The sequence below is a fragment of the Manis pentadactyla genome, chromosome 14 (assembly GCF_030020395.1).
Source record: "Manis pentadactyla isolate mManPen7 chromosome 14, mManPen7.hap1, whole genome shotgun sequence".
Classification (NCBI taxonomy): domain Eukaryota; kingdom Metazoa; phylum Chordata; class Mammalia; order Pholidota; family Manidae; genus Manis; species Manis pentadactyla.
The window spans coordinates 15,706,387-15,732,267 of record NC_080032.1 but is presented as its reverse complement, the minus strand read 5'-3'; the positions used below and the strand labels follow the sequence as shown (position 1 = coordinate 15,732,267).

The window sequence follows — 25,881 nt, the reverse complement described above, 5'->3', positions numbered from 1 at the left end:
GCGTACTGTCCATGCTAGACCCCTTCTCGTCTTCTCTCCTGCAAAGGCAGAGGTGGAAGATGGCCAGGTTGGACCAAAGATTTTCCAACAGTCCTGGCACCAAGATCTGTCTGAGCTTTCTGTTAAAGAGAACAGCAGAGTCATTGTCACTGAATCACTTGTTCAAATCTACCAGTTATCTATGGAGCATCCATAAACAGTCAGCTGCCAGGATCCAGTGAGTAAGAAACAGTCTGTGCCTCCTTATGAGGGAGACAGATGAGGTAAAAACTGTAGAAAAAAATTTTTAATTATATGCAAAAATACAGTACTTAGTACAGAGATGCTGAGATGGGGTGGAAGGTAAGCAGGCAGGGAAGAGTCTGAGGGCTAGGGTTAGATTAGAGCAGGCAACTGACCAAGAAACGAATGGGGAGCAGGAGTTAGCCAAAGGAAGCAGGAAATGAACTGGAGTCAGGGATGGAGACAGAATTTCAGGGCCGGAGACAGGGTTCTGGAGATGACAGAGGCCAAGCGTAAAGGGTCTTCTATGCCAGGGTCCCTGCCACACTCTGTTGCAGGTATTTGCATACGCACAGCTCTTTAAAAAATTAAGGATGGGCCCATTACATCAAAGAGGGCATATTTGCAGATATGAATATGCAGATTTGGGGTGTGTCATATTGAAATCCTAGTTGCTGAGCTAAAGATAACCTGCAGCCCTTTTGCTCGTTCAGAGCCCAAATCCAGATAGAGGGTCCCAAGGAGACAGTTTAGGGACACTACATGGCCTCACTCATGTTCCTAATCTCCACTCAACCATCTCTGCTCAAGGCACTAGGGGGACAGAGAGGTGAATAAACCCTCTTCCTGAACTTGAGAGCTCACAATCTAGTAGTGCACAGTGCACTGCAGTGCAGTGAGATAAGTGCTAATCAGGGGTGACGTTGAGTGGGCAGGTACCAGTACCTCCTCAGCTGTTAAAATACTCAAATACTTGCATAGCAGTTGGTAAACAGATCTTGTCACCACTCTACACCCATCAGCAAAGCTATCCTCTCCCTCTCCTGGTACCTTCTCACAGTCCAGCAATTAAAGAGTGGTATCTCCAGTGCCAAGGCCAGCTACCTTCAGATGGGACAGTAGCCACACTCACCACCTGTTGAATATCTTGAATATAACCCATGGTGGTGATGGAAGTAAGTACAATGGACAGAAGGCCCACAGAGGAAGGACCAACAATGTTATCTTGGTGTCTGAGAGAGCTTTACAAACGAAGGCACATTTGAGCTGGGCTTTGAAGGATGGGTAGGAGTCTACCAAATTGAGATCACTGATGAACAGAGGGAGGTGGACATACCACTATGTGTCAGGCACTGTCACATGCTTTACACAGTTTTTTGTTTTCTCTCATCTGATCCACAAAAGAGTTCTTCTATGTAGATGCAATTACTATTATATTTTTCAGATGAAAAAACTGAGGTTCAGAGAGCTGAAATGACAACTGAGATGTAAGGGAGCTGGGATGAATTGTGGCTTGGGCCTTAGAAGCTTATTCTGATAGCCCGAGGACTGATGGGACGACAGAGAGGTTGGCAGCCCCAAGTTTTGGCCAAGCCCTTTCCCTGTTGCATGGGGTTCTCTGTTAAGTCTACCTTTACTGGAAAGGAACTCTGGGAGATGACTGATCAAGATAAACTAGACCAAGGAGAAGGGCAGGCTCCTTTTCTCCTCCTTCTGCCTCCAGCCTGGGCCAATAGTTGCCACACACTCCTTGCCAACAAAAACCTGTACAGCTGCCACACACACACACACACACACACACACACACACACACAAGCAGAACTTGGGATCCGTAAAAGAGGACATCATGAAATTTGTCAATAGGAGGAGGCCACACAGTGTGGTGGTGAAGACATGGGCTTTGGAGCAGATCTGTATATTCTGGAGTTCCTGATCTCATCTCCCTGTGAGCCTGTGGGCAACAGCAATAACTAATGCTGGCTGAGCACCCACTATGTGCCAGGTGCTAGGCTGAGTTCTTAAGGGTGCCATGTCATTTATTAGCCCCTCACGGGAGCTTCCATTAATATCCCCATCTTACAATGAGGAACCTACAGCCTAGAAAAATTAAGTAAAAGGCAGCTATTGAATGGGGAAGTTCAGATCCAGATTCAAAAAGTCTGAGCTCAGAGTCCACATGCTTAATTACCTGACTTCCCTCATGTCAGTTCACATCTCTGGGACTCAGTGTCCTCATCTGTACCTGGGGCTAATAATCACACCTACCTCACAGAGTGGTTGTGAGGATGCAGTGAGGTAAGGTATCCATTTATTTAAAAAAAATATGCACTAAGCACTTACTGTGTGCCAGGCACCGGTCCAGGCTCTAGGTGAACAGCCGTGAGCAAGATGGGTAAGGATCCTGCCCTGATACAACTTGAGTTCTGTGTGAAAAACTTAGCCCACTGCTTGGAACATCACACTCAATATTCAATAGTTGCAAAGTGTTATTGTCACTATAGTGGTGTCTGAGAGGGCTTTACAAAGAAAGGAACATTTGAGCTGGGCTTTGAAGGTTGAGTAGTAAACTTACTGCAAATAAACCCAGACATGATATTTTTGGAGTATCTCTGGCTTCAGAAAGCTTAATCGTATCTTAGACATGGAAAAAGGGGCGAAGAGAAGCTTATGGCTCTCTTCTCTATGTAGATGACTGGCCCTGGCCTGGGGACTCTGGACCCAGGCTCTCACACTTTCTGCCATAGCCTTTGTGCTTTCGCTCAGCTGGAGACTCAACCCACCATGCCATTCACCCAGAATGCAGCAAAGAGGTGGCATGAGACTTGGGGATTTGTAGGACCTGTTGTTGTTTTTTAATGGAAACTGGCATAGTATTGTCAACTTTTACTTTTTGCCAAGTCAGGACAGAAAAAAAGAAAACCAGCATTTTCTATCAGGAAAATCATACCTTACCACCAGAAGAGGTAGGGCTGACATGGCCTTGAGGAGAAAGGATAAGCCTTTAAATTAAAAAATTTAGCTAGATGAAAACCTCACTACCTTGAACCTATTTTTCTTGTGTCCATTTGGGCTGGCGAAAATTTTGTCTAACAGAGATTTTTGAGAACTGGGGACCAGCGAGAGGGGCTTCAGAGAACTGGTGAGGCTGAAGCCATCTTTCTCCATCAGCCTCCTGCTGGAGTGAAAGACAAAGAGGCCGCACCACCGACCTGGACCCAGGGTCAACTGCGGTGCACAGCCCCATGGGATCGCCCCAGCCCTGAAGGACTTTGTCATCTTCCCACAATCCCCAGCAGTCTTGCTCCATCCCCTGCTTCTCCCAGATGAACTCCCAACAGGTCAATGAATCCATTCTTGTGTTGCCTTCCTAATTAGTGTACAAAGGAAGATGAACAACGGCAAGGAAAATAAACTTAATGTCTTTGTGAAACAAAAGGATGTTTTTTTAAACGAATAACCAGAACCCCCTAGCTAAAAGCTCTGCCACGAAGCTCTATATTCACAGGAGAATTTCCAGTCCCCCATATGGCAGGGAGGGGAAAAAAATTTATAGCTATCTCTCTCTATGGGGCCATTTGAAGCTCAGTAAATGGACTTGTTCAGTTTAATTGGAATTCTCTCCTTGATTGTATTTTTGTAACCTATTAGTCCGTGCTGCCTCTTGATCTCAGAATTCAGCTGAAATTAAATTTTGGAGTGTAAGTGAGAGGTTGCCTTTTTTTCCCCATTCTTGATTAAATAATGATTTGAAACAAAAACAATAAATAACAGTGCCAGCTTCCCTGGAGGGCTCAGAGAGACTCCCAGTGAAACTCCAGGAGCTGGGGTTCGTGGTGCGGGGACCTTAATTACTTATTAGAAAAACCCAAGTGTTAACACTGAGTGTATTAAGAAACAAGGAGATGAAACAAGCTTATGAGTTCAAAAGAGAAAAAAAAAATTGGAGCTTCACATTTGAGAAGACTAAGGGAGTAAATGGAAATACTTGTTCGCTTTCTCCAAATGGTCATGAGTTTGTGAAATGCAATTTGTCCTAAAAAAAAAAATCTGAGATTGGCAATCCTGACCCAGAAGGGAAGGGATTAGAATAGCTGTGTGTGGAGTGTGCATATGTATACGGCTTGAGGGCTCTGGTCTCTTGGTTCCTTTTGTTGACAAAAGGCCAAGAGGGATCGAAAGGGTTGTGATGGGGAAGATGAAGCAATCCATTTCATAGTTCTGGAAGGGTGAGCTGAAACATACAAGATGCATTGTGTTCCTGTCACTTTCAGGGCAGTTAGGATAGCAGCAAACTCTCAGCACAGAGGGTCACTGACTTGGGGGTCTCAGGGCAAGTCAGCTAAGAGATACAAGCAACAGGGACCCCCGTGGAGTCTGATGCCAGGACAGCTGATGCCCCATCTGAAAGGGGCAGCTGTAATACCCACAAGCTGACTATTACCAAGCAGGAATGTGGACCCAGTACTGCCAGATCTTATTTTTTAGCACAAACTAGAAATGGGATCATTAGGTGAAACTGCCTCATCGTACAGTGTTGGCGGTTAGTTCAAATTTATTGTCAAAAATAGTAAGAGGGCTAAAGAAATATAACTTGGCCTGTCAATTTCCCAGTGGTGATTTGGGGTGTTGAAGCAGATGCTAGCCATTTATATCCCCCCATCCTCCCCCTTCTGGGCACATGGCCAACTTCCAGCTCCCAGAAGATGTTCTCTGGCCCCCAAAGACCACTTTGCTTGGCCATGTGCAGTTTGGACATATGAGAGAATTGACACCTCCTAATGCAGCCTTCAACTCATGAGGGGTGATGAACTGGTATATAAATGCCCAGCTCCCTCCTTGGTTGGGTTTAACTCTGGAGCCACTTCTCTGACTGGCTCCCAGAGTGTCCACCAGCCATCCACCACGGTAGCTGGTTTCATAGCGCATCTTTTATTGGCTGCTTCTCTCCCCGATCTCATTTCCCCACTCCCCTACAGGGACTCCTTGCCCTTTCAAATAAACTATGAGCATTCAATTCCTGTCTCAGTTTCTGGGAGAATCCATATTAAGAAAGGTGTTATTTTACTTGGTGATATTTTACCTGGTGATTGAGCAGATCTTAGAAGGGCTGCATTTTCATGCCACACACCGAAGGCAAGCATCTGTGAAGGTGCGAAAGGAAGGCATGGGTGATACGGAGAAAGGACCAAAGGAGAGAGCCCTGGTACGAGGGTTCCAGGTTTTAAACTAGGGTCTCAGGTACCGTGAAGGCATTTTATCGGACAGTAATGAGTCTGAGATAACTCTTCCTTGTGAGTATCTTGAGCACCATTTTGCAGCCAAGCTGGGGGTACAGGGGCAGATTAAGTGCATGGAAGAGAAATTCCCATCAGGTGAAGAAGAGCTCTTCAAAGATGATTTTTGAGAGGCCATTATCTAAATGAGGAGACAGGGAGGAGCAAGTGGGAGGTGTCCTATTATGTCAAGTGGGCAACTATTTATGTCCTACCTGCTGGAGTGAGTATCTGGCTAGCAAGGAGACCTTGGAGATAGGCTGGCAGAGGCAAGAGCCCTGAGGCCTCAGTTGTCTGCCCTCACAATGTCCATGACTTGAAGATCTCCTTTGCGTTATCATTGCTGCCACCCACCCACCAACACACACACTTTCTGCCTTTGGCCCCACTTAATGTATCATTCCTCCTCTTTGTGTGGGCATAACAGAGAGCTCTGGAGAAAGAGGAGTCTGGGGCTAAGAGACCATAAACTATCCAGACGTCCCTATGCGTTTATTACAATGTTCCTATCGTGTGGAAATACAGACGGAGCCCATCAAGACTTGTAAAGACAAACCAAACAGATTTCAGGAGTGAACACCTTCAGGCGGTCACCTCTTCCCCGACCCTCAAAGTAATCCCTTAAGCAGGTCAAATAGAGGGAGAAGATTTGTACATCTGGTACGTGCTGGGGATGCTATGTTATGCTGGTCGGGCCCTGCACAAGGGAGACTGACCTTGGAGTTAAACCCCACCTGCCCTCCATTCACCAAGCCAGCCAAGAATACTGATACAGACCTGCTTCAGCCCAGAGGGAAGAGTGTCTTTTTTCTAACTAGTCTGGCCAGAGGGAGTACCTTTTTAAATTCCTGACCAGGAAGGAGCACTTTTGGATAATCTGCCGAGTCACTGAATGGGTTGGCAGCCTTGTTACTTGCACATGGTCAGACCCAGTCCATCTTTTAATCTGACTTCTGGAGTAGCAGAGGGTGGAAAAGAAAGGAGAATCCAGCACAGGTTGTCTCATCTGGAAGGCTTCTCAGATCTGGAACTGCTCACTTTAGCCTGGAACTTATCCTGGTGAGAACCTGTAGATGGCCCCTTGGGTGCTTTCTCTGAGGGTCCTGGGTCTGAGGAGAGGCAGGAGGGGGAGGAAGAGCAGAGGGTATTCTGGACCTAGAACTCAATTCTAGAGCTTGTCTCTAGCTCACACACCCAAGCCCTGAGCTGGTTTCAAGACACCAACCTTCAGCCAAGGGCCCAGCTAGTTTCCTAGAACTATTTTGATATGATGAAGGCCAGGTCCCTCCTTAAAAAGCCATCAGATTTCCAAAGTTGGCAGTCACCCAGTTGGACCCCACCAGGGCCTGATCTGCAGCCATCGCCACCCTTGACTTAAGTCAGGATAGGCCCAGTCTCCCGAGCTCAGGCCTCCAAGGGACTATGGAGCAGGTTTGTTCATTTGGCAAGATTTAGTGAGCACTTATTCTCTGCCACGCCCTGGTGAGTACTTGGGGACAACATTGAGCCAGTCATATGTGGTCTCTGCCTTCAACAAGCTCCCACCCAGATGGAGAGTCAGGCAATAAAACAAGCAGTTACCCTACTAAGAGTGCTATGGAACACAGAAGCCCCTCATTTTTGAGTGAATGAATATGAGATTGAACAAATGAATGAAGTAGAGAGTGTCCTATCCTGGCCTGGGGAATCAGATAAGGCCTTGTAGAGGTGATAAGTAACCTGGAGGATGAATAACTTTAGCCATGTGAAATGGAGTAATGAGAGTGTTCTAGGCAGAGGGAATGGCATGTACAAATGGCCTGGGGTAGAGAGAGCAAGATGTGGTGGCAGAACTAAGAAAACTCTAATCAATTGGTATATATTGTGGTGGCCACTATGGGGGTGTGTGGAAGAGGTGACATTTGTGAAGTACTCCGGACTAGGTTGTAAAGGACATTGTCATCCGTGTCAAAGAATTTAGATTCATCCAAAGAAATGGGACTTTTAAACAAGCAGGAGAAGTTGGCATATTCAGGTAAACCCAATGAGAACATTTCAGTAGTATCTTCATCTTTGTTTTCTGGTGATGATGGAAAAGCATGATACCTTAGAGAGCTGTCAGTTCTAATCATGCAAATTACATGTGGATAATGGTCACAGTCAGGTGGAGACACTCTCAAATGTTCTTGTGAGCTCAGAGTATAGGGCTGAGAAGGAGAACAAAGTCCCCTTCTATCTCCACCAGCCCTGAGGGGCCTCCAACTCTGGAAATCCTTGCCCATGGGGGCCCATGATGCACCAGGGCAAATGCTTTGAAATTAGTAGTCAAGGCTGGGAACAAGTACCTGGGAGAGAAAGGCCCAACGTAGAATACCCAGGTAGCAAGCCATGAGACAGTGGAAACCATTATGCTCACAAGCCTTTTCACTTGAGTTATCGTCCAGCCTGATTCCTTCCAGGAAGGGCTTGCTTGATTCACTTGGGATACACTGGACACCAAAATTTCACTAATGAAGCAATGATTCTCCGAGCCCATCCTTGGAGCAAGCCCCAGCCTGAGAGCCCAGGTCCCAGGGTCCAGCTGCCTGGTATGATGCTTTCTCATTCCTGACAAAGGTGTTGAGAATACATGAGCTGCCATTAAACTTCCAGAGGTAGGAAAGACATGGCCCCCAAACTGCAAACGGGAAGACAAAAAGGAGGAGCTGATGGAAACAGGGCCTTCATATTTTTTTTGAAAGAAGTCTCACTCTAGAAAATTCCACTCGGGCAACCTTATTTTGAAGTTCCTCTTACCAAAGCGAAGCTAGCCATATCAGCAAGCAGATACAGTGGCAGCTGCACTGGGTAAAACTTAGTAAAGCTGGACCATCCCCTTGTCTGTGTGCAAAGCCTCCTGGGAGAATCCACAAAGCAGGTCTTGTCTCCCCAGTCCAGGAGCCGATACCCTAAGCTACCAGAGAACTCTGTTATTCTCACAGTTCTGGTGTCTCTCTGTCACACCCTCATGACCTGCTACTGAGAAGACAGAAATAGTTTCTTATGAAAGCCCAGAAGTCCCCTTCCTGTAGGCCTGAGGTGCATGGGATAAAGTGGGAGTGGGCGGGGAGCAGGCTCATGATGGTGAGGCCTGCACTCGTATTTGTGAGCTGGGGCAAGAGTATAAAGGGAGGCCCACATACTGTATGTCAAAATGTTTATAAATCAAGCCAGCAAACTTAAGTGAATATGTTCTCCTATCTTGGCACATATGGTCTCCTATTGTACCTTTAAAATGATCTGGGAAGTCAGATTTGAATTTAGAATCTCAGACCCCTCAGAGTGCCAGGCCAAAACACGGCGGTGTGGGGAGACTCTGCCCCAAGGCCCCGGCCCCTCCCTTTCTCCCCTGATGGGCCTCCCACACCTGCACGGGGACACCTCAGCCTGAACATCCAAGTTCTGTCCAAAGAGCCACCCTTGGACCTAGCAGTGTGCACACTTGAAGCACCGCCTTTCCCAGGAGGATAAATCTGTAGACCAGAACTCTGCCACCTCAGATACCCAGAGAGTGGTCTCGGGGGAAGTGGTTTCCAGGTAGTGCCCTTTTGGCCCCACAGATTTCTTGCCCAGTGGGGGTGGTTATCACTGGAAGAGGCCCAAGGTAGGGATCCCTCTTGCCCGTAGCTAAAGAAGCATGGTACTGTTGGCAGGGGCCAGAATTGAACCCGCTGTCATGGCAGCCATGAGGCTGGTCTGAACACTTAAGGGAAACCACCCGCTGTGCTGCAAAACATCCTTGCCTTCCCAGGGCTGGCTCTCTTCACCTCCTTCACGCTTTCATCTGTCCTAGATCAGCCCCCAACAGGATTCTGGGAACCCTGCCTCATTCCCAGTCACCCCAACAGCAAGTCCGCAAGCCCCTCCGAAAGCTGCAAGCACACCCTCCCTGTGTCCCCCCAAGCTGGACACCCAGACAGATGTAAACCCTAGCCTCCATTTGCGTTTGATCCACCCTGGGCATTAAGGGCCTGATGAGGGTAGTTGATGGCTTGAGGTCCCCTTAGTGAGAAAACCAAACAGAATTGATGCTTCACCTGTCAAGAACACTGAAAAACCAAAACTCGAAGATCAGGGCCAAGTGTGAGGATGTACAGAAAGGTGTGTGTTTTTTCTTGTCATTTTCGACTCTAACGATGGACTCACGTTGCCCGCTCTTCCCTTTCTCTTACACCTTACCTACCTACTAAAGGAGGAGTTCTTGCTTGGTAAGTGGATATAATCCGCAAAGACATGAGAGAATTTATTAGAAGCCACTCGAGAGCCTTAGCTACCTTCTCCAGGGGGAAAAGGACACACACAGATATCTGTAGAGAGCTTTTTTTGTTTTGTTTTCAGACGATTTGACTTCCATTTTTTTTGTCCCCCCCCTTTCTTTTCCCCTTTAGTTGAAAACTACTCAAATGTCATTTTGTGACCTTGACTTCACAGTAAAAAAAAAAAACAACTCTTGTCTTTATTTCATTTCTTTTCCCCATGTGATATTTGTTTAGGGTTCTCTTCAGGCAACTTTTTCTTTAAAAAAAAAAAAGTCAAATTCTTTGAAGATTTGGTTGAAGTTTAAAATTTTGGCTTTACCTCCTTTTTTAAGTTCCAAGAGTATTGTTTTCAGGCCCACAGCCCCATTTCTTTTTTTCTCCTTCCCCTTCCTTTATTTTTACTATTGTTTTAGGTTAAGGGTGTTTACACACACACACCCTTTCTATTAAGTTTTCTCTTTTGTTTGAGTTATTTCATTAGAAATTAAATTCTGTATGATTTCCTTTTTCTTTTGTTTAATCTGGATCGCATGCTTTTTCTCTGCATGATAGCTAAATCTTCCAGTTATCCTAGCAGGGGGTAAAACAATATCTCCTTTCTGTGGTATTCTCTCAGGAATTTGTGCTTTTGTTTTTTGGCGTCTCTTCTTTCCTCTCCTCTCTCTCTCCCTTTCCTTTCGTTACAGTGCATCATGACGGTAAACATTTCTTGGTTATTTAGACGCAGCCCACAGGCCCAGCGATCAGCCAGTGTCCAACGGGTGTTTTTGCTTTCAGATCACTGGGTCGGGGTCTGCTGCTGACCTCTTTACCAAAACAGCCAGCCCGCTCACCGCCCCCCGAGGACGCTCCCAGGAGTACGACTCAGGGAATGACACCTCCTCGCCACCCTCCACGCAAATCAGCTCAGCCAGCTCTCGGGGGCAGGAGAAGGGGAGCCCCGTTGGGGGCCTAAACAAGAGCCAGGAGCTCAACTGTGGCAACACCTCTGATTCAGGGAACTCCTTCACCACCTCCTCACCCCAGAACAAGGGCACCACTTTGGAGAATCTCTCCCCCACCAGCAGGGGGAGAGAATCAAGGTCAGTGCGTCTGGGCTGTGGGGGTGGGGGGCATTCCAGGCTTAGATATACCATCTTTCTCTTACCCTAGCCCTGTATCCATCCCAGCCTGCTGACCCAGGAGTCTTCTATTTGCAAGAGAAAACTCATCTGAAATTGGCCTACTAAAAAAAAAAAAAAAAAAAAAAAATCCAAGGAGAACAGCTTCAGGTACAGCTGGCTCCAGGGTCTCAAAACTATATCATTGAGAATCTGTCTTTCCCATTACATCTCTCAGCTCTGCTTCCCACTCTATTGGCTTCACTTCCAAGCAGACCGTCTCAAATTGGCAGATATGTCAACCAGCTAACATTCTATTGATTTAGACAATGAATGGAAAGAGAATGCCTCTTTTTCCCAGTTTCAGCAAAATACTAGGGCAAGTGCTCACTGGCTCTGTTTGCCCCAGCTTGGGTTATTAGCCCACCCTTGGACCAATCTCTCTGGCTCAGGAGATGCTGTGCTCTAGGCTAAAATGTGTCACATGCCACCATTGGGGCTAATGAATAGGATCTTCCCACGTACACTAAACTTGGGGGCTATCTGGGTCTCTGAAGGAAAAGCCAGGGGACTGATATCAGGAGGAGTGGGGGCTGGGAAGGAAAAATACAGATGTCAGTTTTACCAGTAATCTCAGGAGAAAGTCTAACATTAAGTCATTTTAAGTCACTGTCATTTAAAAATATACCACAGTATCTACCCAAATGCACTGCAAATTCACATCAATGCAAAAACTTGCTCATGGATTTTATAGCAGCTTTTTATTCATAATTGCCAAAATGTGGAAGTTACCAAGATGTCCTTCAGTAGATGAATGTTTTAAATAAACTGTACATCTGCACAATGGAATATTACTCAGTGCTAAAAGGCAATGGGATATCAAGCCATGAAAAGACATGGAGGAAAATTTTGCATATTACTGAGTGAAATAAGCCAGTCTGAAAAAGCTACAGGCCATATGACTCCAACTATATGATATTCTATGAAATTTTCATAGAAAATTTAATGACAATTTTCATTAAAGTCAAAATTATGGGGACAGTAAACAGATCAGTGGTTATCAGGGGTTGGGGTAGAAAACAAGGAATAGGTGGAGCAGAGAGGATTTTTAGGGCAGTGAAACTATTCTGTGTGATATTACAATAGTGGGCACATATGATACATTTGTGAAAACTTACTGAGTTCACACACTGCCATGTATTAAGAGAACCTTAATATAAACTATGTACTCCTCTGGGTAGGAATGATGTGGTTCATTGTAGTTCACTGATTGTAACATATATGCCATTCTGGTGGGGTATGTTGATAGTGGGGGAGGTTGCACATACGCAAAGTACAGAGAATCCCCGTATACCCCTCGTGTGTGTGTATACATATATACACACGTCTCCCACAGGACAGGACAATTTTAGGTAAAAGGAAATCAAGATATTGTAGAACATTGAGACTTCACAACTTTTTTGCCCATCTTAACACACTTGTGAGATGCAGTTTTCCAGCGGGAAACCCTTCCGTGCAGTTGCTTATGAGCCAGTTGTAATTCTATTACTTCATCACTCCCTTATTCTGTCACTCCAGAAATCACAGCAAAATGCTACTGAGGAAAATGTTACAATGATAGCTACTAAAATTGCTGATCACTTACCCTGTACCATTTATTCAGTTATTTATCCCTCAACTGGTTATCAGACACCTCCTATATATGTCAGCTCCTCAGCTCAGTGCCGGAGATACAAAAATGACATGGTCCTTTTCCTTAGGAGCATGGGATTAACGGAGCAGATGCAGAGATCCAGGAGGGGTGAAGAAAGGCTTGCTGCTGCATTCTGCCTTACCAGCAGAGGGGTCTTCTTTCTCCTGGGGGTGGGAGTCTGCTTCTGTTCAGAGGCCATGATTTCAGAGCCATAGCCAAAGCCTTAACACTGAAGCTGGCAACAGCTTCAAGGACAGAGCACCCTCTGTCTCCAACACAGAGCCCACTTCAGCTCTGGACAAACAGCTTGGCAGCCACACGCAGACCTAGCTTCTGGCTTGCCTGCCGCAGGGCATCCGTGACCTCATTTCACACCCAAGCTTGCCTGGGAGCCAGGGTGGGGTCAGAGCAAATATCAGTGTCCCCAAGAATAGGTAGGGATGTTCCCAGGGGGAAGGGTGCCTGTGTCTACTGATATACCGCAGTGTGCTTAGGGAGACAGAAGAGCAACAATAATAACAGCAGCTGGTAGCTGTCAGCCCTGACTGTAGGCTAGGTACCATGCCAGGCATTTGCCATGGCTAATCTTCCTTACCTTCTAATAGAACCTTCATGGGATGAGTATTATTATAACCCTTTTTTTGGCTGACTGGAAAACTGAGGCTCTGGGTAGTTAAGAAACTTGTTCAGTTAAGAGTCAGCGTTGGGTTTAAAACACAGATCTGTTTCCAAAACTGGAGCTAAGGCCTGAGCAGATTCTAGCAGTTACCTGCTTAACTTGATCTATGTGGACAGCGAGATTAAATAATTTAAGTCCAGCCTTTCACTCTAAAATACAAATGATCTTTAAATCAGTGGCTGTTTATGTCATGTCAGCTATGAGCAGGGGGTTGAGATCAAGAGACTTGGTCTCTGTATCAGGGGAACCATAGACAGTGAAGGGAAGGGGCTGGCAGGCGGCGGGGCAAGAACTTGGGAGCTGGACAGACCAGGGCTTGAGACTCTGGGTGGCCTTGAGCAAGTGACTTACCCTTCTGAGTCTTCTCTGTAAATTGGAGATAATAATAGTGCCACCGTCCTACGGTTGTTGGTTGGACTAAAGGAGATTATGCTTGTGAAGCACCCAGGACACTAATAGGCTCAAAATGATTGTTTCACAGCTATTTATCAATGACCTAGAACATACGTGTCCAGCTCTGTCATAGGTGCTGGGACGTGAGTCCTGCCCCAAAAGCAGTTCAGTGTCTAGGGGAGAAAGAGACAATCATGAGATCAAGTGGGCAATCCAGGGACAGGGGAAGCACTGGGGCTGGGGTCACACACTGGAGGTCACCCAACCAGACTTCACAGGGCATCAAGGAAGCCTTTCTAGAAAAGATACAGTCAAATGAAAGCCTGAGCCATGAGAAGGAGTAATTAGGTAAAGAGCGGAGGGAAGAGGTTTCCAGGTAGTGAGAATGTTCTGAGGCCTGTAGACAAAGGAGGAAGCAGGGATATTCCAGGAGGAATGGCTGGAGTCAAGAGAGGGAAGTGCCTAGAGCTGAGACCGCAGGGGTGAGTGGGGCCATGATGAGCCTTGAAACCATATTAACATGATTTGAACTTGACGCTTGGCCCAGGCAAAGGAACATGTCCTAACTGGGAGCCTAACAGGAGCCCAGCATGGCTTGAGGCACGGTGGAATACAGAAGACAGGACCCTGTCCGTTGGGTGATTTTCAACAAGCCTCCACTGTTCTTTGGGACTCAATTCCCCCATCTGCAAAATGGGCTACACCAAAAGTTTCCCATACTGAAACCAACTACATGTCACCTTTTTTATTTTTAGCATATACATTTTATGTTAAAAGTACTCTTACTTTTAACAAGCTCACTTTTTTATATAAGGTAACTATATATAAGAACTATAGGTACCATCTTAAATAGAAGGCACCTGAAAAAATGCATATGATTACAATAGTGTATCTAATTCTAGTTAGTTATAGCTGCCTGCGCAGAGCTCTGAGCCCCAGGCCTGCTCTCTCTCTTTGGGGTGATGGCTAACAGCCACTGGTACCCAACCTGGGCTTTCTTGGTACTGTAATCAGGACTGAAAAAGATTTAAAAGGGAACAAATCTTTCACCATTTGAGATGATGTTTTTACTATTAGGTTCATGTCCAGTGTCCTAAAGCACTCTCAAGTGTGCCCCCTGTGGTATGAATCCCACTCTCTCTCGACCCCTCTAACATCTGTGGCCTGGGAAGTCTTTCCAGAGGTGGTAAGATGGGAAAGGTGGGAAAGGAGTTCTGAGAGCACCATAGCCTAGGCAAAGGGAGAGAAGTATCAGCTGGAAACACCCCCAGACAGCAGGAAGGCCAATGCTAATAGACATTCTCCTCCAACCCCGTAGAGGATTCCAGTCGCCATGTCTGGAGTGTGCCGAGGCAAAGAAGTCCAGTTTGGGCCCATCCACAGCCCGGAGCTCCCCAAGAGGGTGCTCCCGGAGTTCCTCCTATGCCAGCACCCGCTCTTCCAGTCACTCCTCCCGATCCCCCAATCCTAGGACCTCCCCCAGGTATACCCGGAGCCGATCCACTTCCTCCGGAAAAAGGTGAGTATCGTTTTGACCTTTGCTCCATCACCGTCTCCTCCTTAGGGAGCTAGTTGGGGTAGCTAGAGAGGTCATTGGCCCATGGTGGAGTCAGAAAGACTTTGAGTTTGAATGCCCATTCTATCCATTACTACTAGCTGGTGAACTTGGGTCTGTTAACCTTAGGAGAGAAAATGAAGTCAAGAAAAAGGCTGTGTCCCACAGGCACATCCTACTATTCTGTATAGTTGTTATGAAGGTAGGCTGCAAATGTGACTCTGAGCTCCCTGGCAGAAAAAGCAAAAAGGGAAATTGCTCTACTGTTACTTTATTAACAAAAAAATAAAAGAATTGAACTTGGAATTCCAATTCAAATTACTTGGACAAGCAGTTATTTCTGATTTTTAAGTAAGAAAAATGACTCATATGGCTCCACAGAAAAGGGACACTATGTGATGTAGTAGATAGAAATGCCTGACATCCCTTTAAAATATCCAAAAGCATGTTTCATCTTGACTCTTTTGTATAATGTTTCTCAATGCACCGCCAAAGATTAAGTTGGCAAAAGCAACTTTTCCATTGCTGGACCCTCTCCCAGAGCACTGTTTGGAGGAGCTTTTCCTTGTTTACACTCCTTACACCACTGTGAGCAGCATGTAAAAAAGGAGTCCCAGGGCAATGTGTAATGGGCATGGTTATTATGATCACCTAAGAAGGCACGAAAGGACAAAGGAACATCATAACAAGTCATAAGAAGGCTTTTCAAATAAAAAGAATAGCAGGAAAACTTTAGTGTTTCTTTGAGAGAAAGCTGGCAAAGGTAAAGCATGAGAGTGTACCCACTACCCATTCTTGTGCCCATAGTAGACTTTGCTAATCCATGACAGCACTCTTTCCCACTGAACACATATAACCCCTCCCAACCCTGGCAGTCACTGCTAGTAGATCATAATCAGAATATATGAGATGAAAATTATTTGAAAATCTGACTTTAGCGATGTAAGAATCAAGACATATGTTCCTGGAAAACTGGTAGAAAAAAAAAAAGGCAATATAATTCTCTAAAAGTAGGAGGCATTAGCAGAGTGAAGAAGGGAAGGGGTAATTGTCTGCACAACAATGTAGTCTAGCAAAAATCAAGAGCACTCGGTAGCCAAACAGACCTGGGTGTCAGCAGGCTCCACGGGGGCTGTTTCCCCTCCTCCAGGTCCTACTCACGTTCTCCCAGCTATTCCTCCAAGTCTGGCAAGAGGAGCCCGCCTAGCAGAAGCTCGCGTTCCCGCCGCAGCCCCAGCTACTCGCGTTACAGCCCGAGCAGGTACCCGCCCCGCCCCCAAGCCCTGGCCCCACCCATCTGCCAGGCCTTCTGCACCTCCGCCTCTCTAGCCCCGCCCCCAGGCGCTTCTCGGTGGGTGGTGCGTCCCCAATTCCGCCCGTGTAAGTAGGGGGAGATGACTCCGCATTCCTGTCGTTACCTTTGTCTTACCTGGAGTGGCACTGAGGCCCCATGTCTATCCTAGTGTCCTAAGGTACCCACCCCAACAAATGTAGGCCACGCCGCACAATTCACATCCCGGCCTTCATCCCCAGTCAGAGCCCCCAGTTCTTTCTTACGCCCCGGACCCACCTGACGCTCCCATCCGCACCTCTGTAATGCCCACCGTCCAAGGCTAACACCCCTGCACGCCCGGCCCCACCGCACACTGCTCGCCACGCAGACTCCACTCCATCCTCCTGCCCTCCCCGGGCCGACCCACGAGCCTGTCCCAGGTGGGGGGCGGGGGCGGGCACAGGGAAGGCGAGGAAGTGAGCGCCCCTCCCCCGCACGCCCCCCAGGGAAAAGCCCGGCCGGGCCCAGATCCCCGTTAATTCCCCGCACCCCTTCAGGGAGCGAGACCCCAAATTCGGTGAGAAGGACTCGCAGCAGCGGGAGCGCGAGCGGGCGCGCCGGAGACGCCGGTCCTACTCGCCCATGCGGAAGCGCCGGAGAGACTCCCCGAGCCACCTAGAGGCGCGGAGGATAACCAGGTGAGGCCGGGGGCCCGCCTTCGTCCCCACTCCCACCCCCTTCCCACCCGCGGGGGCCGCAGGCTCTCCCGAGGCTTGCTCGGAGCTGGCCTTCAGGATCGTGGGAGCCCAGAAACCTCCCGCCCAACTCCAAACACTGAACCTGTGTTTCGGTTCTAAACCTAGGAGCCAAGTTGGGGCCCAGGCCCCAAAAGGAGGGCTGCAGGAAGAGGGCGGGGCTAGGTGGGGAGCCTGGGAAAGGGGTGGGGCCACCCTATGGAATCCGGTGGTTTATGGGACGTGGCAGGCACCTGCGGACTGGAAAGTAGGAGCTGGGGAAGGGAGGGAGGTCAGGCCAGGGATTGATTGGGAGGCCAAAGCAATGGGGTAGGGCCTTTCCCTGGGCAGTGGAGACAGACCTGCACCCTTAGCCCCAGATGCCAAGCTGATAGATCCATATGTAATTGTTATACCCTGAACCAGGCATGGAGAGGGCAAGCAGGATTTAGGGGCCAAAGGAACTTAGGTACCTGGTGGTAAGGGAAGTGCACTGGATTTAGAGTCCAGTCCTTGCTTTGCCACTTTGCAGGTGAGCTGGGAAAGTTTCTTCACCTCTTAGAGCGAGCCTTAGTTCTCACCCACGAAATACTGGAGGAAATAACTCCTAGGAGTTATCATGAGGGTGAAATGAAAGGGTGGCAGAGAGATGTGAATGCACTTGGTAAACTTAAATGCAGAACACCTGACCCCTCTGTGTGCTTTTAATATGTATCCAATGGTCAGAATAGGTGGATAAGGTGTCCTGTAACAGGGAAGGTCTCAAGAGAAAAGCCCTAGAAGAGAAGCCCGAGGTCTCAGTGACAGAAATTTCTCAGGCCTTGAAAGCTGGGAGAATGGCTGCCCTAAAATTGGCTCTTTTCCCCTGGCCCTTCTAGAGTCAGCCATTCTATCCAAACACCCACAGGAGAGGGGGGTCCTCCCTGGGGATCAGCTGGAGGAAGAAAAAACTTGCACCCCAAACAAGAAGATGGGGTGATGATGTCACCTCAAATATCCCACAGACGCCCTGGCACACAGGAAGCAACTCCTACACCCACTGCTTTGAAGAAAGGTGTCCTTGGGTCAACTTTGAGGAAGGAAGCCTGAGATAAAGAGAGTGGCATAAAGAGAGCAGCATCTTACCATTTTTGCCTTGTCTGCTTAATAAGTGTACTATTTTTTACTTAGTTTTCTTTAAATAAATATGCCCTTTTTTAGAGGTCCATATATTTATTTCAAAGGGAAAATACTGCCATACCCTACAGTGAATGGAAAATCAGCTTCTCTTGACATAAATAGAAAGTTCTAGTAAAAGTAAAAATAGCAAAACAAAACTACGATTAAAGTTTAGATGGAGATTCTATGATCAGCAAAGTGAGATTATTATTTTTAAGACAGCAGCTCTAGTCTGAGACTATCCCCTTGGTGTTCTCAGGACTGCAAGAGAATTGTGAAGAGAGTATTTTTCCTAAGAGACTGGGAAATGGAAGGCTCCTGCTTACCCTCCGGACGGGGCTGGCAGGAGCCTGGCGCTCACGCGCTCTCTCTGGTCTCTGCAGTGCCCGGAAGCGCCCCATCCCCTACTACCGGCCCAGCCCCTCTTCGTCCAGCAGCCTCAGCAGCCCCTCCTCCTGGTACAGCAGCAGTAGCCGGTCCGCCAGCCGCAGCTACTCCCGGAGCCGCAGCCGGAGCCACAGCCGCACGCGCAGCCGGAGCCGAAGCCCGACCCGCACGAGCTGCAGCTCCAGCTCCCGCAGCCCCAGCCTGGGCTCCCGGAGCCGCAGCCGGAGCCAGAGCCGCAGCTACAGCTCAGCAGACAGCTACTCCAGCACCAGGCGCTAAGCAAGGGCCCTCCCTTGAGCCAACTGCCCCTTGGGGGCCCCTTTCACTCTGCCAGCCTCCCCCCTCCCTGCCCACCCTGCCTTCTCCTTGGTGACAGACACTGAGGGTTCCTGGACCCTGTCCTTCCTGCTCTCCTGGGGAGGAGGAAAAGAGGGTAGGGGGATCCAGCCTCTATGTTGAGCTGCTAGGAGCCTGCACCAACACCGCCCTGGGGCTCAATTCAGGCCTGGGCAGATGGAGAGAACCATCCTCTCTTGGCACAAAACACCTCAAGGTTTTGCAAGAAGCAATGGGTCCATGACTCAAAAGTTTGGGCCTGGCCAGGAAAATATAGAGACAGTTCTGCTAAGACACTGCTCACAGGATGCACATAGAAGTGGTGATTCATTGCACCTGCCCTCATTCAATCTCATGGCTGCATCCATATGGACGCCTGTGGGCGTTGGGAGAGATGAAGGGAGACCAGGAGCAGTTCAGGCCTGGGAGAGGGGACCCAACCTTTCATCTTCCCAAACAGGTCAGAGCAAAGGCTGAAAGGCTATGGGGTCCTATAAAAGGGAACATATGTGAGTAGGGGACATGGACATTTCAGTTGGTAGGAGGTGTCAGGAGACAGGTTCTCTGGTTGTTCTGCTCCCAGTATCTCAGCGTGGTCAGGAAAAGGAGCCCGGTGGGTTCTAGCAATGGAGAGGACACCACACAGCTTACCAGGGAACCTGCATCCTCACTGAGGAAGGACACAGTGAACAGTTGGGACAGCTTGGTCTACAGCCCCACTTCCCAAATTTGCCTCAGCCCCGCTAGCTGGCACCAACTTAATTCCACGGGACCATCTGCTGAACATTCCCAGTGTCATGGCCAGCTGCCAGTCCCCAGCGCCAGCCAGTCTGACCTTAGCCTCCGGTTGGCGCCCGCCTGCCCCCTCCCCACTGCCTGGACCGCCACGCCCTGGATCCTTCCCAGTGTGGCGGAGCCCTGCCCCTCGCCCCCAGCCTAAGCTGCCCCCTTTGCCTCTCAGGAATTTTGCCAGGATGGGACACCATAGCAACACAGGTTTGGGGGAAAGACCCAAATCCAGAGAGTCTGGGGGAAGAAGGGCTTGGACACTCCATAGCTTGGGTTCCTGCTGGCTTCTGAGGTTTCTCGTCAGCTTGGGAAAGCCCCACATTCATTTCTGCTCCCACCCCACTTCCCGCTGCCCAGGATGGGTAGTGTGGGTAAGCTGATCTCTGGCACAGAAATGCCATCAGCTGCTTCATCCATGGAAGGCTCTGAGAACAGGGGCGTAGGGAGAGGATCCTTAAAATAAACTCTTGGGCATCCCCCTCACCAGCTGACTAGCTTTCCGGAGCCTTAGGGGTGAGTTTCAAGTCTGTGGTAGCAACGGGGCATGGAGGGAGAGAGCAAGGGGACATGGGTCCCGGCTCTGGACACTGGATACTGGGGAAGTAAGGGAGCAAGTGTTCCTTACCCTTCACACCCTAGGGGGAAAAAAACACCATTCTTTTGGAAGCAGTGACCCCCTGCCAATCTTTCCTATTACATCAGCCTGTGGGGCCAGAAACTGCCTTGCCACCACCCCACAAATCCTTCCTCCACCAGGAGCACAGAGTGAGGCGGCCCCAGGCAGCAGTGCCAGACGTGCTGTGGTGCCCTCTGGCCCAGACCTAGACCCCGCCCACCAACACTACTGATGCCAGTGCAGCCACTGCAGGGGGCCGGATGGCAGGTGCTTGGGCCAGGGGCAGGTGCCCTGGGAGGGCATGTACAGCAACTGTAAATAACCCTCTTCCCCCCCACCAGGAACCCGTACTGGACTCCAGTCTCCCCTCACCGAGACAGAGGCTTTGCCAGAGCCACGAAACCTCCTTAGCAGGACAGCAGTGAGGGGCCCCGGGGAAGCCCCAGCTCCACCTGCCTTCAGACACCTGTAGGGGACCATTCTACCTGGGGCTCCTAGCAAACCTTTTATTTATTGTATTTATTTATGTTTATTTATTTATTTATGCTATGACTTCTTTATCTCTCTGTTGCCATTAGCAGTATTCAACTATTTATTTATTTATATGGGGAGGTTGGTTGTATGTGTGCGTGTTTGTATGTGTGTTTGTGGTGGGGGGGACTGGTAAATTATTTTTGTGTATCTCTTTTTTACTTTGTGTCTCTATGGATGGAATTTGAGAGGCTGGTTGTGTGGGTGGGGATGTTGGTCTTTTTCCTGAAGGCGAGACCCCACACACGTCCAACCCCAAACATCCCGGAGTGGGCCTGGAAGACGTCAGGCCCCAGGTTCATTCCTCGGCCCAGTGTCAGCGAGGTTCAGGCCTGCGCCCCAGCCCCCTGCCCACCAGCATCCTCACTGAGGTATGAGAAAGATGAAAATAAGCCAGGAGGCTCATGAGCTAAGGCGCAAAATTGACGCAGTGGAGTCACGGCTTCTTCAGGCGTTGAAGTTTAAGGTTAGCATGTAACGAAGAGAGTGGGAGTCACTGGTCAGAGTGCTTTAGAGAGTTCCCCCATGGGAGACAAATTTGCTATCTCTTGGGTACTGATGAGGCTTCAGTTCATACTTATTGAAGTAGCTGCCTTGAGTTTGGGGAGCCGTGGTGGTCAAGATGACTGGTTTAACACTGGGATGGTCCTTGGAGTTGACAAGGTGAGAGGGAGGCAGGAACAGAGCTGAGGGAAGAGAAAATGCTCATCTTGATCTTACACTCATTCCAGCGCTCCTACCAGTGGGGCCAGATCGCCCCCTTGCTTTTCTGAGCATATCTAGTTGGTTTCATGTAAATCACCCATACTTCAGACTCCAGTGTAGCTCATTTCTGCCCCTGCCCTGAGGCTTCCAGACTGCTCTGGTCCTTCTGCCCTGGATGCGCACTGCCTTGTGAAGAGGCACCGGCCATCCTGGGAGAGGAACAGAGACCCCAAAGCATAAGCCTTTTTCTGTGACCTCTCACTATGCCATCAAGGGAAAGCATAAAGCTATTTCTGAAATTAGGGGGAGGAAGGAGGGAAGGTGCAGCCAGAGGTTTCCCCAAGAAGGTCATTTCAGATCCCATACTGGGAGCCAGGATCCAGAGACCTTCACCAGTCCTGCCTCTCTGACTAACTGGCAGCATCTTCTGGCTGCTCTCTGGAGAGGTTCCCACCCTTTCCAAAGTCACTGTTTCCTGCCTTGAAATTGCTAACTTGCCTGGTCCAGCTTTGGGTTTGGTGAAACTTTTGCAGCATCCCTGGTTGTTTCCCTAGCAAAATGACCTCACCCTGCTCTAACCCTCGCCTGGGGAAGGCTTGCAGGAAGGACGTTTAAATGCCTCCTGGGTGGGGGAAATTTCTGTGCCTCCCTCTCACTGGGTATGTTTCCCTACTTTCCTCTACATTTCCTTTTATTTTCTATCCAAAAATGAAAGAAAACTCTTGTTGGAGCACTGATAACCTCAAAAATGGGAGGGTGATGTGGCTTTAGGTCAAGCAGCCTCAGCAGCCTTCAGCCTTCCTGCTACAGATTACACACAGGATGAGTGAACTTGAGCAGATCACTCCCTTCCTCAGGGTCAGAGTTCCCATATTTGAGAAATACAAGAATTTTTGAGAGGTAAGCCAAAAAGTTGACCTGAGGCCAGGAAGGTTCTCCACAGACAACATTCACCAAGCCTTACAAGGGGAAGGAAAACACTGTCAGACAGGGAATCTTTGGTTATAAGGGTAAAACCTAAAAGCAACATGTGAATTCCCTCCAGTTAGTTAAGAAAAGTTACCAATTCCAAGCCCCCAACCAGGACCATTCTAGTTCCTTGAGGTATGATTGGATTCCTGTCTATTTCTTTCCTTCTTCCAAGGAAAGTCTGTCTTTAGAAGCAAAGCTACAATGTTTGAAAGACACAGGGTCTCATCTCAGTAAGTCCACATCACTGCATTTGTTCAGACCTAATCGCTTTCCCAGAAGGCTCTGCTTGACAAGTCAAGATGGGGATGCTCCCGAAGGCGCAAAGGCACATTTTATTTTTCTCAAGTCCTACTTCCATCTTTTCTTCTGCTGCATTCTCCTCCACAAATACTCAAAGTAGTCTCATGTGCCTGGGTCTTGCTCGCTTTCCCCTCTCGCTAAATAGAAACTTTTGTCTCATTCAAAACCAAACCAAAGCGGAACTCCTCAAAACACACCCCCTCCTCCATTGGCCAACTGAGTCCAGCCGAGGAACATACGTTAGCTACAGCGTGTCATCCAGCAGTGCTTTACTGCAGTCCCTTCCTTCTCACTTTGCACCCATGAGCCAGTGGTACTGATAGAGGTGTCTTTCCCCTCTGTCTGTGGCTGTTGTCTTGGGTTTTTTGTTTATCGAGGGCTTTTTTGAGTTGTTGTTTGCATTGTAAATACCATGATGGGGGCCCCTCATCAGAACATGGCTTATTTAATAATGTATTTCCTATTTATGGAGTGGTATTGGGAGAGGCGAGGGAACTCCTCTTCCCCTAAATGGTTACTGGCAATTGGCCCATCTTGCAGCACCGGGTGTGGGCCGTCTACACTGTCACAGGTAATGAGCGCCAGAATTGCCCCGCAAATTGGAATTGGCAGAAACGGAGGCTTCAGTCATACAAATTAAGCTCGAATGGAACTAAAACACCGATTATCTCCAGGAAAACCTCATTTTGATGGAAATTAATTGAGGAATAAAATGCCTGTGCATGAACCAACTTCTATTAAAAAGTCACAACTCCTTGAAAAGCAAGAAAGAAAGGGAAAGAATAGCATACTCCCTCTTCTCTGGCCGAGAAAACTTATGCCTCATCTTCTAACAAGCTGAGCCAAAGAGACCAGAATAACATTCCTTTGTGGTTCTCTTGCCTGTGTGTGTGTGTCCGGATGAAATAGAGTGGGTCCCAGGCCTCGGTTTTATCATCTGTAAAATGGAATTTGGCCCAAGTGCTCTTGGCAGGGTGGTGGGACAGGGTTCTAACTGATGCCGTGAGCTCCAAGCTGTCAGATACATGGTCCCTGTGTCTCTGACTGTAGGTGGAAGGGTGTCTCCTAAGAAAGGACTAGAAAAGCAGGGCACGGCGTTCGTTTGCAGGGTGAGGTCGCAGTAGCTGAGTCTTGCAGTCAGATGCGGGAGGCCTCCAGGTGCTGTCACCTGATAACTCCTGTGGCCTGGGTTAAAGCCCTCTAGGTCAGCTTGAACTTGTCTCCAAGCCCAGCTGTCCAGAGTCATCAAAGGGGAGACCAGGATGGCATCAGGCCATGTTTTGTACAACTGTCAAGCCAGTGACGTAAGTCAGATGACCATTTTTCAGATGAGAAACTGAGGCTCTGGAAGAGGGAACTGACATGCCTGAACTCCCCTGAGCTCAGATCTGCCTGACTCCATGCTCCATACTCTGTTGGTAGCTTTGCCAGGCCTGTGCTGTGAGGACTTCTCTTTGTGCTGTATTTTTTCTCTCCCAATCCTCAGCTGTTTCCTCCAGCAGTCACTGGCCAAGGACCTAGCAGAATACACCACATCAACTAGGGGTCTTGGTGTACCCCAAGGCCATTTCTCCACATCAGGGGGGCTGGAATTCCCATCTGGAAAACCCCAAATCAGGGGACCCACTACCAGCCCAGCTCAACCCGAGTGACCAGCCCCTGCCCGGAACACCCACATCAGAGGGGGGAAGTGTGTCTGTGTGTCCTCCACCATCCTGGGGCTCTGTCCTCTACCCGGTGACACGGCCACCATGGCTTGTTTGATTTCTGGTGTTCACAGCTAAGCATAATCTTCCCAGGGTTTCTGGTTTTTCAGCCTATATGAAACATGTCTCTGTTCTAATAAAAGGTCCCATGGTATGGTGTTCTCATACGTAGCCGAGCATCTTCTGTCTATATGCGGTGCCCAGAAGCAGAGGCGGAGCGGGGGAGGGCAATGGGGAGACAGAAACACAATACCTAATCAGCTCCTGCTGCGTGCCACACACTGGGATGTTGCTCAGCTCATTTCTCATATCTTCAAAAGAAACCTGTAGGCATTTGGTTTTACACACATATCAGTAGCATCTATGGAGTGCCTTAGGAAGCCTTTTCCTAAGCATTGTGCATGCATTGTCTTAGCCTTCACCATAACCCTGTGAGGTAAGCATTAGGCTCTTGTTCCCACGAAGAAGGAAATTGAGGCCCTGAAAAGCAGTCACCTGTGCAAGGCCACGGAGTTGATGACAGGATCCAGGCAGGCTGACTCCAGACCCCAGCCTAGTCACTGTTCTGCTCCACAGCACTTCAGGTTATGCAAAGAATAACCATTTGGTGGAGTTGTTTTTCTCTGAGGCCCTGATGGTCAGAAGGAAATTCAGTGTAGGGCACAGACGCGGGAGTCCAAAATCCTGGCTTCTAATCCAGGCCCTGCCATTACTAGCTATGGGGCGTGGAGCAAGGATAGTACCTTGCCAGGGCTTGGTTTATTCATCTGTAAAATGGGGACAGCAAGAGCTACTCCCTGGGCTGCTGTGGGAACTAACGGAACGGTGGCTCTAAAAAATGCAAAGTTCAGTGTGTGGGAAGCACTCAATGAATGTTAGTGAGCTTGACTACTGTTTCCTAAACTGAGACCGAACTATGGAAGCCAGGCCCATGAAGAGAGCCCAAAGTAGCTAGTTTGGAACAGTGTTCCTGCAAGGCCTTGCAGAAGACTCTGGAAATATTCCCAGTGTCCAACTTCAAAGTTTCTTGTCCTAGAGAACAGGGGCTGAGAATAGCCACAGGGCAAGCAGGTGAGGGGAGTGGAGGGGGTTAGGGCCATTGGCAGTGGGGGGCCCATATCCGCAGCCAGGCCCAGGTTCAGATAGCTCAGCTCAGAATTGCCAGATCTCCCAATTGCTCAAGAGAACCTGCATTTTTAGATAAATCTCAGTTTTAAAATGTCCCTCACTTCTTTTTTCAAACACTATGTTGTCAAAAAGGTTATATACACTCACACACAGATAATATCTATCATCCCCAGAGCTAGTCAGGAGGAGGTACCTCAGGCCCACCCTCACTCGCACCCCAGGGGTACTGGGAGGTTGTTTCAGCCCCTTATCTACACCTGAGTAGGTTATCAG

General features: G+C 48.6%; 1 protein-coding gene across 2 annotated transcripts in view; it reads left to right on the top strand.

The window, feature by feature from the left end:
* The window catches only part of SRRM4 (serine/arginine repetitive matrix 4), a 144,822-nt gene extending 120,158 nt beyond the window's left edge, over positions 1-24,664 (top strand). The window contains exons 9-14 of one of the 2 annotated variants that reach the window (XR_005033343.2): positions 10,331-10,635; positions 14,737-14,937; positions 16,124-16,234; positions 16,804-16,944; positions 18,522-20,533; positions 20,608-24,664. Coding sequence is in view for 1 of the 2 variants with exons in the window: in XM_036929428.2 (XP_036785323.1) it covers positions 10,331-10,635; positions 14,737-14,937; positions 16,124-16,234; positions 16,804-16,944; positions 18,522-18,804 (1,041 nt within the window). In the remaining variant the exon portion in view is untranslated. Of the gene's footprint in view, positions 1-10,330; positions 10,636-14,736; positions 14,938-16,123; positions 16,235-16,803; positions 16,945-18,521 lie in introns of both variants that reach the window. The other variant, XM_036929428.2, reaches the window with a different exon arrangement.
* The last annotated feature ends 1,217 nt before the right edge of the window (positions 24,665-25,881 follow it).